The sequence below is a fragment of the Gopherus flavomarginatus genome, chromosome 3 (assembly GCF_025201925.1).
Source record: "Gopherus flavomarginatus isolate rGopFla2 chromosome 3, rGopFla2.mat.asm, whole genome shotgun sequence".
Lineage (NCBI taxonomy): Eukaryota > Metazoa > Chordata > Testudines > Testudinidae > Gopherus > Gopherus flavomarginatus.
Genome location: NC_066619.1, coordinates 187300006 through 187317471, shown reverse-complemented (window position 1 = coordinate 187317471; position 17466 = coordinate 187300006). Strand labels below are relative to the sequence as shown.

At 46.2% G+C, this 17466-nt stretch overlaps 1 protein-coding gene across 6 annotated transcripts in view; it reads right to left on the bottom strand.

The window, feature by feature from the left end:
* The window catches only part of ABHD18 (abhydrolase domain containing 18), a 56383-nt gene that overhangs the window by 12103 nt on the left and 26814 nt on the right, over positions 1-17466 (bottom strand). For all 6 annotated transcript variants that reach the window (XM_050946630.1, XM_050946626.1, XM_050946624.1 and 3 more), the window contains one exon: positions 15189-15278. In XM_050946630.1, coding sequence (XP_050802587.1) covers positions 15189-15278 — 90 coding nt within the window. The remainder of the gene's footprint in view (positions 1-15188; positions 15279-17466) is intronic.

Below are 17466 nucleotides of genomic sequence, written 5' to 3'. Positions count from 1 at the left end.
TCCCTTCTAGTTCTATTAAAAAAGAAAAACACAACCACAGATTTCCAGGCCTCTGTTCTCCTGTGGAATTTTGTCAGCAAATTTGAAGTTTGATTCCCAGTTCAAGTAAATCATATTTTGCCAATAAGGCCTGCTAACTGGGGATTCTCATTTGCTGGACTTGATGAATAAATTTTACAACCAAAAAAAAAAAAAAGTTATAGCATTCTTTGCCTCAGAGTGTAGATTTCTGTTGACCACAGTGTCTGGTTTTCTCATCAGGCACTGCTGCAACCAACAACCCATGTACAGGGTGCATATAAAATAGTTCAAAGCCTGATGAAAAGCACCTGGTAGCAGCAATCTGCTCTCTGTCAGAGCTAGGGAAGTTGGGGGTCTGCTAAAGCAATCTGTTGGACTCGAATGGTCTCTTCATTTATGGGCACTGCAAGAGTTCCAGGCATGAAGGTGTGTAAGATGTCCAGGAACTTGGGAGACTTCTCCTGACAACTTCCACTGGAATTTCCAGTGGATCTGTCATCCTGCACAGCAGGCACTGGAAAGTTTTGAAGTCATGGGGGGTCTGAGGTAGACACTGGAGTTACCACAGCTTCATCATGAAATAACGAGAAGAGAGGTTCTGGGATCCACTTGCAAATTTTCATCAGAACACTGATCATCTTGGTCAGTCAGCACAGCTGGAGCTGATTAATGCTCCCTTCAGTCTTGTAGGGAAAGAAGATCTAGTTCTGGGCTGGGATGCAGAAGCTAGTCTTCTGGCCAGTTGTAATCCCCATTATGCCCAATGAGCTCAGGGGGTACTGATGTGTATATGAAGCACAGGTCCATGAGCCAGTATCCTGCTGAGAGTTCCTATACCTGGGCTAATAAAAATGAGCCTTAGACACTCTCTCTTAGGCATATGGATCAGAATACTTAGACATCAGGAAATTTATTGGTGACTCCTTCCTGCCATTATCTGAGCTAGTGGAGAAGTGCTTCTCTTATAAGGGTGTAGCAGTCTCACCTGGAGTGATAGGAGCAAATTCACACTGCATGCTAATAAGTACTGTTGATGTGCTTAGTACTGAAGTAGGGGTGGCAGCCAGTACTAGAGGAGATACTAGAGCTGCAAGTCTGGTACCAAAGAAACCACAAGGTCCATTGACATAAGGATTCAGCCCCAAGTAAGCTAAGATTGTAGGCAAGCAAATAGAAGGCACTGGTACCAAAGATGTGTATCATGGTGCACCACAGCCAAGGCATCGGTACCAGGTTATTTCTGACTAACTGAAGAAGCCAGTACTGAGGCACAACGACTAATGTCCAAGTGGATGTCAGAGGATCCCTTTTCACTCCTAGAACTACCTTTTCCAAAGGCAACCAGTGTGATTTCTGACTTAGAGGTAGGACCCAGTGAAAGAGAGACCCAAATCTTTTCTCCTGGAAACCCTTGGTGCTCCTTTCTCCTCATAACCTCTGAGGTTTTTAACAGCTGAGGAGGATTAGTGAGATATGCCAGTTTAACATATGCAAGCACAGGAGCCAGCAGGTGCACTACTCAGGATTTTCAGTCCCAGGGTATGGCTACACTTACAGTTTTGCAGCGCTGGTAGTTACAGCTGTGTTCGTACAGCTGTGTAGGGCCAGCGCTGCAGTGTGGCCACACTGACAGCTACCAGCACTACAGTGTGGCCACATTTGCAGCACTTGCAGCGCTGTTGGGAGTGGTGCATTGTGGGCAGCTATCCCAGCATTCAAGTGGCTGCAACGTGCTTTTCAAAAGAGGGGGGTGGGGTGGAATGTGACAGGGAGCGTGGAGGAGACAGACAAAATGGATTTTTGGAGTTGACACTGTTCTCAGCTCCCTGCCTTGCAAGTTCTAAGGACTGTTCTAACTTCCTTCCCCCACTCCTCTCTCATTCACTAAATGCAAATTATGTACTGCTAAATACCCGTCAGACCAGATCAGCAACTGCTGAACACGGACTTCCCCCTCCCCCCCGCCGTGTGAGAGTGCTGTTTCTCTCTTCAAGCAAACAGCTGTGAACATTCCAAAGTAATTCCCCTGCCTGCCTCCTCTCGCTCAGCAAACAGGAGCTGTGTTTGTTTTTTAAATAAGCAGTTTGGCTGAACTCCGAGCTCTCCCTTTCTTCCGGTTTGTTGTGGACAGGAATTCTGGGATACCTCCTTATACCCCGGAGATCAATAAAAGCACTGGTGGGCGTCCACACTTGCTGACCAGCACTGGATCACCAGCGCTGGAATCCCTACACCTGAGGCTCGACCGAGTGTACAGCCAGCGCTGCAACCAGGGAGTTGCAGCGCTGGCCGTGCTTTGCAAGTGTGGCCACATCCTAAGTTGCAGCGCTGTAACCCCCTCACCAGCGCTGCAACTCTCTAGTGTAGCCATGGCCCCAGACACTCCATCTGAAGAGGTGCCCTGACCTCTCCAGAAGAACGTTTCAGGTGAGACTACCTTGCCCTTTGAGAACAATTAATAAACGGCGTATCTGTCTGGTATGTAGCTCTTACCTAGACACAACAAGCATCGTCTGTGTCCTTCATTAAGGAGCATTAAAGCCTTAAAGCCTGGAGATTTGTATTCAGTCCTAAAGACTAGACCCAGTAGAGGGAAGTGTCAACGGACAAAGAAGAGTTTCCTTTTCTGAAAAGAAACATTAACAAAAAAACTAAACCTAATCCTAATGACTAACTTAAGTACTTATCTATTTACAAGTCAATGGATAGACCACACAAAGGAAAAGTATGGACATTGTAAGGGTACGTCTTCACTTACCATTTAAAACCGTGGGAGCATCTACACTTGTTAATTACTTTTTGCAGTGAAACTTTTGAGTTTTACCACAAAAAGAAAACCACCTTCATGAGAGGCATACAGCTCTTTCCGCTGTTCTTTTTGCGCTATTGTTAAAGTGAAGACATATTCTACCTGTATAATCACCTTTTGGCCTCAGGAGGATATACCACAGTTCCAAAAGTGACTACTTTGGCCAGGATCTCTGCTGCTCTGATGCCAGGTAAAGGGACATTCGCCCCTCCCCCTGCAAGCCCTGGGAAGTTTGAAACTCCATTTCCTGTTGTGAGTACTCATCTGCTCGGGTGACCATGGCTGCTCCACGTACCAAACAATCCCCTGCTTGGAGCAATGCCGAGCTACGGGACTTGATCAGTGTTTGGGGAGAGAAGGCTGTGCAGTGCCAGCTGCATTCCAGCCATAGGAATTTCAATACCTACCAGCAGATTGCATGCAGCATGCAGGAGAAGGGACATAACAGGGACACCCTGCAGTGCAGAGCGAAGGTGAAGGAGCTGAGGAGTGCATACCACAAGGTGAGGGAGGCAAACAGTTGGTCTGCACCCACAAGCTGCTGTTTTTACGGTGAGTTGGATGCAATCCTAAGTGGTGACCCCACCTCCACTGCAAAGAGCCCAGTGGATACTTCACGTCCGGAGGCAGTGGAAAGTGGCCCTAGCCAGGAGGAGGAGGTCACAGATGAAGTCGTGGAAACTGAGGAAGCTATGGAACCCGTTGCTGTGTACACTCAGGACCCCTTCTCCACTCTGGAGGTGTCCAGTGTGAGCGGCCACTGTCTGCTGAGGCAGAGGCAGGAGAGCTGAGCTCTGGTAAGTTGCTTTGCTTTAACAATGCATGAAGCAGGTTCGGGGCACAGAAAAGTACTAAGGTGGCTGTGTTTGTGTGCTGGGGGCCCTCCCGTCATGCTAGTCTTCTTCAGAATGGGTGTAGGCAATAAACCCTCTAACCCTGCATTCCCTCACCATTGCTGGGTTCTTGTGCACCATAGATCCTTGACTTTGTCACCAAGACAGTGATTTCTTACCAGTGGTGTATTGTATACGGAGTGATTCCTGTATGTATGTTTCACAGCAATGTGTTGCTTTTGTCTCCCCAGAAAAGACTGTGCAAGACCCACCCCCGCACTGCAGCAGACAGTCTTCAACATCTAAGAAAGCAGCCAAGATGCACTAGGGTGGATATGTTTCGTCATATCATTCAGCACTCCCAAGCAGAGACACAGGGTAAAAATAAATGGACAGAAACCATGACAAAGTGGAAACAGAGAGAGAACCAAGACCTAAAAAGAGAACAATGCTTTCCATAGGGAAGCCACAGAGAGGCTAATCCACGTTCTGGAGCATCAGACAGACATGTTGCATTCTCTCATTACACTGCAGAGTGACCTGATTCGTGCCTGCCTCCCCATTGCAGCAAGTGCAGAATTCTTTCCCATGCACTCCTCTAACTCCCTCTACATATTCTTATGGGCTTACTGCAAATTTTTCCATTCCTCAACAATCCACATCCACAGACCGCTTGTCAAACGACAGCTGAGTTATACACAGCTGTGAGGTATATGGCTCTTTCCCCTGTTTTTAAAATAAAAGGAATTTTTTTTAAAAAAAAGGTATACAAGTCCCCCACCCCACTCCACCCCCCTTGTTCACCACCACCACCCAGGATTGATATATGTGCATGTGGTGTTTTCTCTATTTTTAAAATAAAAGGTCACTTTTTAAAAAAAAATAAGCAAGCTTTATTTGTGTTCATGTTGGGTCTAAACTTTTGGTGAACTTTGGGGAGCCAAAACACACCCAGACTGGCCGTCTCTGCATAATCCTTTCTGAACCCTTTATCGAACAAAGCACTGACCTGCAAACTACTCATGACACCCCCTTTCTCAAGTAGCCATTAGCCTTTATCTCTATGCATTTACTTGTTAAACTTGCTTTTCCTGTAAAATCTTGATTGATTATGCATGACCATTATCTTTTGTTAATCACTTTGTTTACTTCTGTGTATAAATATTGATGCTCACCCCTAATAAAGGGGCCACACTTAATCTAAAGCTTTGAGAGCTAAGGATAGTGTGAGCCCGTTAATCAACGCATTGGTGTCTGGTCTCTGACAGAATTGTGTGCCCCATACCAACTCCGCACGAACTCGGGTGCTGGAGAGGTGAGTGAGGACTTGCTTTATTACCTAACAATTTGGGGGCTCGTCCGGGATTCTTTCTGGTGCGGTACCTCTGTCCAGTGGTCAGACCACTCATATATGAATTGGCAAGGCGCCACAGGAGATTTCTCCCAGCCAATTCAATATTGAGGGGTCGTGTACTGGACAGCAGGGTAAACGCCAGTTGGAGGGCTCCTGTCAGATACCATGGGTCAAGGGACTAGCGTGCCTCTTGAGAGTCCGTTGGGGATTGTAAATAAGTTATGGAACGAAGGGAAACTCCCAGTACAGACAGGAATGTCTAGGAAGAAGTTGTACACACTATGTGTAAGGAATTGGACTGGGTATACCGCGGTATTGGCCGACCCGGAGATGAGGTGGCCTTCGTATGGCTCTTTCGAACAGGCTGCCTTAAGAGGAGTAAAGAGCCAGATCGAAAAAGACCATCCGGGACAGTTATGTTACTGGTTTTGTTGGGACACAGCAGCAGAGCTGTGGAAATCTTTAAAAATTATGGCAGTCAGGTACTCTCCCGAGAGTGAACCCCCTCCAGGTTATTTCGATGAAGGGTGTAGACCACGGCGTGTTTTGACTCGTCAGCTGGTCCCCTCTGCACCTGCCCCTATTCCTCCGCAGGGGGACTCTCTCCTTGTAGCAGAGGGGAATCTGCAGGATACCAGATTGGAATTTCTGCAGAAGGATGAGGAGGAAATGGAGGGGCAAACCTCGGGAGGAGTGGTTACTAGGCTAATGTCCAAGCAGGTACGGCAGGGTGCATGCCCCCCCCCGAGGATAGCCCAGAGGATGTCCCCGTCAAATCTCTTGCGAGTAATAAAAGTATAGTTAGAGAGATGCCTTTACAGGTGCACGATCAACCTTATATGGGCAATGATGGACGGTTACAACATGCTAATATTGTGGAATATAAAGGATGGCTAGAATGGGACTTGAAAGAGTGGGGACAGTTGTCAGGGTCTTTTGGAAAAAATCCCCGAAAAATCATAGAACTTCTAGAAAGATTGTTTTTAAGTTATAATCCTACTTATACGGATGTGGATCAGTTGTTAAGTAGAGTTTTGACCGGAGAGGAACGTAGTAGATTGTGGATGGCAAAAAGGACATGGGGAGATAGCAATGCAGTTAATCGTACTTGGATGAATAGGCGGAATCTGGCCGCTGGCTGGAATCCCCTAGACTGGACTCAGCCAAGGCTGACTCAGCTGCGAACAGATCGAGAGCGATTGTTAGAGAGACTCAAGGAAATGGCTCGCCGCTCGCCTAATCAGGCTAAGTTCATGCAGATTCGGCAGGAATCTGATGAGCCGCCCAGAAAGTTCTGGTCGAGGCTATTGGAGGGGGCCCGAATGTTCACTCAGATGGATCCTGAGAGAAAAGCAGACCACCCTACTCTTATTTCATTTTTTGTGAATCAGTCGGTGCCCCCTGTAAGGGATTACTTCTTAAAGTTTCGCCCTGGTTGGGGAGGTGAGTCAGTCACTTCAGTGTTGGAGAAAGCTGATTTTGCCTGGGAGAAAGAAAGGGAAAGTAGTAAAAAGAAAAAGAAAAAGGAAGAATATAAGCTGATGGCTTTAGCTTTTCACGGCGGTGTTCGAGGCAAAGGCCGTGGCCGTGGCAGGGGATTCCAGGGTGCTCGGGGAAGAGGGTCCTGGCGACCCCAGCCATCAGGAAATTGTTTTCAGTGCGGACAGCCCGGTCACTTTAAACGTGAATGCCCCTGGGGACGCCCAGAGGGTCTGGTTGCATCCGCAGATGCTTACACAAGTAAGGAATACACCCCTGCACCACCAGCTCAGCCCATTCCCCAGGCCTGGATCAACTATGGGAAACAGCAGCAGCCGCAGCAAACTCAACCTCCTCAATGACGGTACCCCGGGGGCGAAGGCAAACAATGTGATGGTCTTATTTCCTTAATGTCTTTAGCCGGCTCCTTTCTCACTTTCTCCCCTCCCAGCAAAGAGCCTCGTTTAACCCTTTCAGTCCAGGGACTGCCTGTCTCTTTCCTCATTGATACTGGGGCTACTTTCTCTCTTTTAAATCATGCCCCCTCTCCCTGGCTATCCTCTGAGGTTAAAACTGCGACTGGGGTGGAGGGCAACCCACAGTCTCTGGAACTCACTTTGCCTTTGAATGTTGTTTATGCTGATAAATGTTTTCCTCACCGTTTTCTTTTTTCCCCAGCTTGTCCGATCCCTTTGATGGGCCGGGATTTACTCTGTAAGCTTGAGGCTACTTTAACCTGCACTCCTGAAGGGGTAGGATTATTAATGACAGTGTTAGGAGATTCGGCCCCTACTCAGGGTAATTGGGAAACACCCCCCTCTCTCTCCCCTGACCTCACTGACTTGCCTTCAACCCTCTGGGGAATTTCTGACACTGATGTTGGCCTGCTCCTTTCGGCAGAGCCCGTAAGGATTCAGGTGAAGCCTTCCTTAACCCCCCCGTCAGTCCCTCAATAACCCCTGTCGCTGGAAGCCCGGGAGGGCATCCGCCCCATTATCGAGGGATTCATTGCACAAAAGCTAGTCCGCCCTCAGCGCACTCCCTGTAACACCCCTATACTGCCTGTCAAAAAGCCTCCTAAAAAGGACGGAAACCCTGTTCGTTGGCGCTTTGTACAGGATCTACGAGTTGTTAATCAGTATGTGGTCCCTCTTCATGCAGTAGTTCCTGACCCAGCTACTATCATCAGCCAAATCCCCTGGGATGCTGAGTGGTTCACTGTTATTGACTTAAAATCAGCTTTTTTCAGCATTCCTGTGCACCCAGACTCTCAGTATCTCTTTGGTTTCACCTGGGAGGGACAAAGTTATGTCTGGCAACGACTTCCTCAAGGCTACAGAGACAGCCCCACGATTTTCAGCCAGTGCCTCCGCCACGACTTGAAAGGTTTCACCAGTCCGCAGGGATCCACATTGGTCCTATACGTAAATGACATCCTATTAGGTAATCGCAAAGAAGCTGCCCTCCGCATCGATGGTAAGGCACTTTTATTATACCTACACACCAGAGGCCACAAGGTAGACCCTAAAAAGATTCAGTGGGTCTCACAGAAGGTCCGATATCTGGGCTTCCTGTTAACCCCAGAGGGAAGACAGATGGACCCAGCCCGCATAAAGACTATTCAAAACTGCCCTCTACCGAACACCAAGAAACAACTTCGAGGTTTCTTAGGATTAATTGGCTTCTGTCGCCCCTGGTTGCCGTCCTGCGGGGAGTTAAGCAAACCGCTCCACCGACTCACTGCTAACCTTGCTCCTGACCCTTTGCAATGGTCCCCGGACACTATTCAAGCCTTTCAGTTACTCAAGGACAGTGTGGCCTCCTCCATGTCTCTCCGCCCCCCCAATTACAGCAAACCCTTTCACCTTTTTGTCCACGAGAGGGGCGGAATTGCTAGTGGTGTCCTTACCCAGCTGAGCGGGCCCCACCATTTCCCGCTTGCTTTTTACTCTCAGCAAATCGACCCTGTCGCTCAGGGAACCCCATCCTGCACCCGGACTTTGGCAGCAGCTGCCCTGCTGATCACAAAGGCAAAGAGCCTAACCCTGGGTCATTTTACCACGGTTTGGACCTCTCATGCCTTGTCAGCCCTTCTGCGTAGGGGCACAACCCAAGTCTTTTCGGCCCATCGTCAGCAACAGCTAGAGGCCGAACTCTTAGAAGACACTAACCTAATTTTTGAAAGGTGTGGACCACTTAATCCAGCTACCTTGCTTCCTGACCTGCCAGTCCTCCAGGATCAGCACGACTGTGTGGAAGTAGTTTACAGCATCTTACAGATAAGAGACAACCTGTTTGACGTGCCACTGGACAACCCCGATTGCATCCTCTTCTCGGACGGAAGCTCCTTCTATGTTGATGGCAAGCGTTTCACTGGTTATGCTGTCACCTCTGAATGGGACATTCAAGAGGCCGCCTCACTGCCAGGCAACTGGGGAGCCCAAGCCGCTGAACTCTATGCCCTGGCCCGAGCTTGCCAGTTGGCCGCTGGTAAGACCGTTACCATTTTTACTGATAGCAAATATGCTTTTGGAGTTGTGCATTGTCATATCCACCTCTGGAAGTTTCAAGGTTTCCAGACAGCTGCCGGTAAACCCATTCAGCACCTCCCCCTCATCCACAAGCTTTTGGACGCCCTCCAAAAACCCTCTGTCCTGGCTGTAGTTCACTGCCGGGCCCATACTAAAGATAGTAGCCCCGTTACCCGTGGAAATGCCCTGGCTGACGCCTCCGCCAAGAAGGCTGCCACCTTACCTTTAGCCATGCCCACATTGGCTATTGCAACCTCCTCCTTTACTCCACCGCACCCCGTACCAGTACCCGCTGCTGAACTACAATCGTGGGAAAGCCTCGGGGCCACTCTGGTCAAAGGGACCTGGCTTATGCCAGATGGCCGAGCCTGCCTCCCTCGCTCCACATACCCCGTGGCAGTTCGCTGGCACCATGATAAAGGGGGTCACTACGGCACGCACGCCCTCGTGGACACTATTGCTCGCTTTTGGTATGCTCCAGGCATTCAACCCTATTGCCTATCAATAGTGAAAGCATGCAGCACATGTCAGCGTAATGGACCTGCTCCGCCTCTTAACAAAATTAAGGGTGGAAGACCTCCGCCTGCTGCTCCATTTCAACATCTTCAAATTAACTTTGCAGATATGCCAAAGGCTTTTGGGAAAAAGCACCTCCTTGTTTTGGTTTGCCCTCTGACTTCCTGGGTCGAAGCTTTTCCTACTGCTAATTGTACTGCTGCCACAGTGGCGAAGATTCTCCTTAGAAATATTGTACCCCGTTTTGGCATCCCTCTTGTGCTCGACTCAGATCGCGGACCTCACTTTACTGGTCATGTCCTTGGCCGTTTAGAACAAGAACTGGGCATTTCACACTCCTTTCATACACCCTACCACCCCCAGTCTAGCGGGAAAGTTGAGCGTATGAATAGGGAACTTAAGTTTACATTGGCTAAATACTGTCAGGAAACAGGATTAAAGTGGCCTCAGGTACTTCCCTTGGTCCTGTTTCACCTTCGTACTAGCCCAACCCGCGCATTGGGATTATCCCCCTTTAAACTGCTCTATGGACACCCCCCTTTCAAAGGCAGGGCGCTACCACGTGCTGATGTTTCACTATTGGGAGGGGATCATATAACCGCGTGTCAGTTTCTCTCCCTACAGGCTCGCCTTCGTACCCTTTGGAAAGCCTCGCAGTTTTCCCAGACCGTGCCGCTGGAGGAACAAATCCACCCGTTCCAACCAGGGGACTTCGTCTGGGCCAAAAAGTTCATTCGTGACGACACCCTCCAGCCAAGGTTTACTGGACCCCACCAAGTTCTTTTAACAACCCAGACTGCAGTGTTCCTGAAAGGACGCAAATCTTGGATCCACCACTCCCACGTCAAGCCAGCCGTAGTGGACCACAGTGACGGACCAGCAGCTCTTGTCACCACTGAGGACACTGCCTTCGACCAGTGGACCAGCTTACCTCTCTCAGACATTAGACTTAAATTGACTTGAAAAAAATGAAAGAACCCTTTATTCTGACAACTGTATGTTTTTTTTTATGCTTTTTTAGTTTATTTTCTGCTTATGAAAATAATGCTTTTATTAGATATTCCCACAAGGTTAAAACTCGTATTTTAGAAAATAGAAGTGATTGCTGGGTATGTACTCAATTTCCAGTAAATGCAGCACAGGGACTCCCCTTCACACCCATTCCCCTAACCACTGCTAATATAACTTGAATGCCACCGACTAGAATAAAAGATCCAGTCCAACCCAATCTTACATGGAACAAAACAGGAGTGCCAATTAACAAATATCTCAGGGTAACCAATCAAACAGAATCACTGTGTTTTCTTAAAGAAAAAGGGTCAACTTTTGTGGGAACAAGTAAATGCAACATATATTTTAATGGCACCGCCTTTAGTAAAAATCTTGGCTTCAAGCCTTGCGCATCCCACTTATCCCATATGTAGATCCCTCACCCCGATCCAACCTTTTCAACTTTTTCATGGAGGGGCAGGTTTTCAGAGTCAGTTTTTAAAAAGCCCTGCTCAGATCTCGAGGGTGTCCAACTAATTGTTAAAGAATACACAATTGCCTTCTACAACTGCTCAAGCAGTACTACACTGCCCTTTGAGGACAACACTACCAAATTGTGCCTCTGCAGTTCACACAACGACCCCTCTGCGTTACCAGGGGAACAGTGGTACAACGGGTGGTGGGTTACCTCCTACTTTGAGAAATGGAATACCCAAAACGCATTATATGGAACATACTGGGTGTGCGGGCCCAAGGCTTATTACTTTCTCTCCCCTGATTGGGCAGGGTCATGTTATTTGGCATGGCTAGCACCGCCTTCTCGCATCTGCCTCACTCCCCCTCATTTTCCCCACGTTCGTAACATCCGTAAAACTGACAGAGATATTAATCTCCGTAATGGTTTGTCCTGGCAGCGGTGGGCTGGTCACACTAGCTTGAAGGGTGCTATCATCCGCCTACAGGGACTATTAAAATCTTTGACAAATGAAACTGCAACCCTATTTGAAAATCAGGCCGGGAAAATGTCCCAGCTGCGCCAGTTAGCTTTGCAAAACAGAATGGCTTTAAATATGATGTTAGCAGCCCAGGAAGGAACTTGCGCCCTCATAAATGAAGAATGCTGTGTTTTTGTAAATAACACCTACTCTGACACTTTTCAACGTACCAAACACCTAAGGGAAATGGCTAAAAACTACTCCTCTGGCCAGCCACCTTATGATTGGTGGGGAGCCTTATGGAATTGGCTGCCCGGACTTGGGTGGGTTAAAAACCTCTTGGTGGGTGTTGTTGGGGCCATAGTAGTCCTTATAATACTGTGTTGCTGTATTCAGTGTGTCCCCTCCCTCATAAACTCATGTAAGTCAGTTTATTCTTTTCCCACTTCAGCTAAAAGCCTTACTCTCTTCAAATTGGCCCAGGCTGAAATTGCCAAGCGGCCCTTGAGATCTTAAAATAGGGTGTAGCTTTTTGATTAATAGTTATCTCAAAGCTACAAATGGAGGAATGTTGGGTCTAAACTTTTGGTGAACTTTGGGGAGCCAAAACACACCCAGACTGGCCGTCTCTGCATAATCCTTTCTGAACCCTTTATCGAACAAAGCACTGACCTGCAAACTACTCATGACACCCCCTTTCTCAAGTAGCCATTAGCCTTTATCTCTATGCATTTACTTGTTAAACTTGCTTTTCCTGTAAAATCTTGATTGATTATGCATGACCATTATCTTTTGTTAATCACTTTGTTTACTTCTGTGTATAAATATTGATGCTCACCCCTAATAAAGGGGCCACACTTAATCTAAAGCTTTAAGAGCTAAGGATAGTGTGAGCCCGTTAATCAACGCATTGGTGTCTGGTCTCTGACAAAATTGTGTGCCCCATACCAACTCCGCACGAACTCGGGTGCTGAAGAGGTGAGTAAGAACTTGCTTTATTACCTAACATTCACATATCTATACATGTAATCACAGCTACAAGAACCGCCATGTGGCACAGCGCATGCTGTTAACACTTCCTTTCCCAAGCACAGCAGCAAAGTTTCATGATTTTCATTTGCAAACTTTTCCCTCAAGGCATCCCGGATCCTAACTGCCACACATTGTGCCCCTCTAATACTCCTGGTATCTGGCTGCTGAAATTCAGCAGCCAGGCATTTGGCCTCCGCACTCCATGTATGAGTAAACCTTTCGCCCCTCCCCTCACAAATGTTATGTAAAGTGCAGTATGCTTCAATAACCATTGGAATACTGTCCTCGGTCATTTCCAGTCTACTGTACAAACATCTCCAGTGAGCTTTTAAACAGCCAAATGCACATTCGACAGCCATTCTGCACCTACTCAGCCTGTTGTTGAAACATTCCTTACTCACATCTAGGTTTCCAGTGTATGGCTTCATGAGCATGGCATCAATGGGTAAGCTGGGTCTCCCAGGATCACAATGGGCATTTCCACTTCCCCAATGGTGATCTGCTGGTCTGAAAAGAAAGTCTCTGCTTACAGCTTTCTGTACAGGCCAGAGTTTTTAAAGATACATGCGTCATGCACCTTTCCAGATCATATCCAACATTAATATCAATGAAATGCCCACGGTGATCCACTACTGCCTGCAAAACCATGAAGAAGTTCCCTTACAAATTATACACTTAGTGCCAAGGCGGATTGGGGCAACAACAGGGATGTGCGTTCCATCTATCGCACCACCAGTGTTAGGGAAGCCCATTTCTGCAAAGCCATCCAAAATGTCTCACACATTATCAAGAGTCACAGTCTTGCGCAGTAGGATGCGACGAATGGCCTTGCACACTTGAGTTACCACAGCACCAGTGGTTGATTTCCCCACTCCAAGCTGGTTCACAACTGACTGGTAGCTGTCTGGAGTCGCCAGCTTCCACAACGTGATTGCCACATGCTTCTCTACAGTGATTGCAACTCTCAGTCTGGTGTCCTTGTGACGCAGGTCTGGGGAAAGTTCAGCTCCCAGTTCCATGAAGGTGGCTCTCTGAATCCGAAAGTTTTGCAGCCACTGGTCATCATCCCAGACATGCATAATGATACGATCCCACCGCTCCAAGCTAGTTTCCCTAGCCCCAAAACACCGTTCCACAGTGCACAGCTCCTCAGTTAATGCCAAAAGCAATCGAATGTTACTTATTTCATCAGTTCCAGTTTCAGGCAGCTCATCAGGCATCTCTGACTGCAGCTCTCTTTGCAAGTTTAAGAACAGCTGCAGTGCCAAGCGCGAAGTGCAAGTGACAGCCATCAGTGTAGTGGACAGCAGTGCAGGATCCATTCCTGCTTGTAGATGTGGCGGGGAGAGAGCAGCCAGATAGCAAGGGGTTTTAAAAATGCCACAAAAGAAACAAGGAAGGAAGTAAGGGGGCCGCTGGGACAGGAAAGTGCATCATGGGACACTGAAAATGCCCTCCGCTCACCCCACCCTTTCCCACAAGACCTATCGAGACAACTGCACTGTGGGATAGTTGCCCTACAGTGCTGCACTCATCAGCGATGGAAGTGCTACTAGTGTAAACAGTCTGGCACCTGAGGAACTGAGTGAGTACACAAATCAGCGCTTTACTTTTACCAGTTCCCTATCGCTGGTAAAACTTACAGTGCAAAAACTACAAGTGTAGATATACCCTAAGTTCTGATTCATAGCCACGCACAGCAAGAATGAACTGAGGAACAGTTCAGGCTGTAACACTTTTTATATCCTTAGGTGGAAGATACAAGGAGATTCAGGGTGCAAGCATGGCCCCAAAGGACACTGATGCACAAAGAATCCAAACTTGAGTGTAGGGGGTATAGGTGCACCAGTGGAATACATATGGACAACTTACTCCAGGAAGACTGTTCCATATATGGCTTTCAGGAGGAGAAGGTACTTGGCAAATATTAATTAAAATCTTAGTGTAGGGACAATCGGCAGCGTACAAGAAAGTAAAATCAAAAGTTAATTAAAGAGACAAAGGGAATTAATAAGGAGAGATGTTTAGACATAGTTTAATGAGTAAGAAAGATTATAAGATTAGAAAGTAAAGTTAATGGAGTGCTGTGAATGTGAGGAACTTTTAAATTTATGTGGAAGAAGGGAAAAACTGTTGTGATTCAAGAAGGGGTGGTGAAGACACGTTCTCAATGGTGGTCACAGTTTGAGAACCTGTTTTAAGACACCAAGTAAGAATTTCCCTTACCAGTCAGAAACCTAGAGTAACCAGGAAGAGGAATAATTAAAAAACCACAACCCTTTCCCAGTGAAATTTCAGGGTTCTCATCAAAAGCAGCAAGTTTGTTAAGTCATATTCTACTGTGCTGTATATTACTAGGACAGAAAAATATTGGGCCTAAACATTAATTTTAAACATACTATAGAATTAGATACATTTTCTGTAAATTTACACATTTTAAAAACTCTAAATAGTTTAAAACCATTATTTCTTGCGTAAGACAAAAGGCAGCTTCTATAATTAGGCTCTATCCAGAAGCATCATTATGGGGGAGATTTTGAAGGCTCAGAGGACAGTTGGGCATCCAACTCCCATTTGTGCCTTTGAAAAAAAATCTCCCTTAATGTTAGTTCGCCCAACTCAAACCTTTGAGATTTCTCATCTGTTCATATTCTAGAATATTAACATAACTAAAAATAATGTAGTTACCGTGGTAAAGACACCAGAAGCTGTGGACCAGGAAAGACAAGGAACCAATGGCAATGGTTTAGGCCAGTTTGTCACTGCTAGTGAAGCCATCTATTAAATAAAAAAAATACTTTGATATCAGATGATCTACTGCATATTTTAATAAGACATTTCAACAAAATTTCTCTTTAGTCATTTTTAGAATTCTCATCTTTAAAGTATTTCTTCACACAGTAACTGTTTATCTCGTGTAGTATCAATGCTAAGAATCTTTGCAGTTATATACTTCTCCACAAAATCCAGAAAGACTGAGGAAGTCTGTTCTTTCCAGTAGTCTCTTTGATACGTTAGCTTTGTTTTATTCATAGAATAACAGGGTTAGAAGGGACCTCAGGAGGTCATCTAGTCCAACCCCTGCTCAAAGCAGGACAATCCTCAGACAGATTTTTTCTGCAGATCCCTATACGTCCCCCTGAAGGATTAAACTCGCAACCCTGGGTTTAGCCGGCCAAGAAATTGGTTCACAGCCAAAGTAGCAGTATTTCTGCTTTAGGGACAAGAATTTTCTTTTCTTTTAACAGAACACTCATCCTAATGCAAAACGAATCCTTCCATGAGAAAAGGATTCTTCCATGAGAACTTCATTTATCATCTCCTCAAGGCCTCTCAACAACCTTCTAAACATACTTCAAAAGAAACAAATTTGAAGGTGAGTCACAAATAGGACTATCAAAAATTCTGCAGCTTTTGAAATACATTGAGGGAATCTGCATGCCACAAACAGTAAGATTAAGAAGAGAACTGAGCATGTAAATGGACTTCTATGTTCATCTCCCTTAGAGTCCAGATAACTCCTTCTCAGCTCAGAATTATCAGAGTGCACAATGTGGTAAATTCTATTCATCATTAAATTCTGGAGCATAGATGCAGCACACAGGAGGATCAGAAAAATGCTTTCTCCACACTGGTTGCATGGTTTTGCAAAGCTGTGGTTTAATTTAATACTCTTGGGCATACTGCCAAACTATGAGGAACTTATCCACCCCACATGTTTAATATGGAGAACTATTACGTGCATCTTCATTAACAAAAGAAGCAACATAGTTAAGTGGTCAGGGTCATAGTCTGGGAGTCCAGAGAGTATGGATTCCATCCCTGTCCTTGGTTTCCCCAACCTTTAAAATAGAGATAACGATGCTCACCTTCCTTTTTAAAGTGCTTTCTAAGGATGAAGAACACTACATAAGAACTTATTGCACCGTGATGGTGCCTGGGAGCCTTCAACATGAACCAGGGCCCCACTGGACCAGGTGCTATACAGACACAGAATAAAAATATGGTCCCTACCCCAAAGAGTTTACAATCTCAGAGAGACAAGGTAGGTGAGGGGTAGTATCTTTTACTGAACCAACTTCTATTGGTGAGAGAGTGTCGAGATTACACAGTTCTTTCTTCAGGTCTGGGAAAACTTAGGTCTGGACTACACGACACAATTAAATCAATGCAAGCTGCCTTGCACAAACCTAGCTAGGGAAGTGTTCTCATGTAAATTTGGCTCTCACCGATGTAGGTGCCTTTCTAGGCTGATTTAGTAACACCACCTCCCTGAGAGGCATACAGTCACAGCCAATGTCATTAGGTCAAGGCAATGTCAATTTAGACACTCCATTGCTTACATAGACTGTTGCTGGCCTCTGGGAGCCATCCTACAATGCCCCACATTGACAATACAATCAATACAAATGCTCCTGGTGAGGACATACACAGTCAACGCAAGAAGACAAGTGCACACACACAAGTGATTTAATAACTGTGGTGGCTTTATGCTGACCTAAGTTACAGCAATATAATTTTGTAGTGTAGACATGGTCTTACACAGAGTGTCACAGCTAAACACAAGATGGAACAGATCGTTTAGCATAAGTACTTAACACATTTCAAAAGGACCTTTCAAGGTGAAATGACCCATTAATGTCCCTCCAGTCATAGGGAGGAAAGAGGAGAGGGGGAAAGCAGCTTGAGAATTGTTAGTGGGTTATAGATTGTTGTAATAAGCTACAAATCCAGTAATTGTATTCAGTCAATGATTTTTAGTGTCTAGCAGAATTACAAATTTAAGTTCCCAAGCTCATTCTCTTGAAAGGTTTGTACAGGTTTCCTTTGAGGATGAGGATTGTTCACCCACACGATCTGAGCCCTACAGTCTGTCACAATTTAAAAAGCTATATTAACAGATTAAGCAGCATGACAATGAAAGTTACTGAGAATTACACTGCTACAGGCTAAACATTCATCTGTA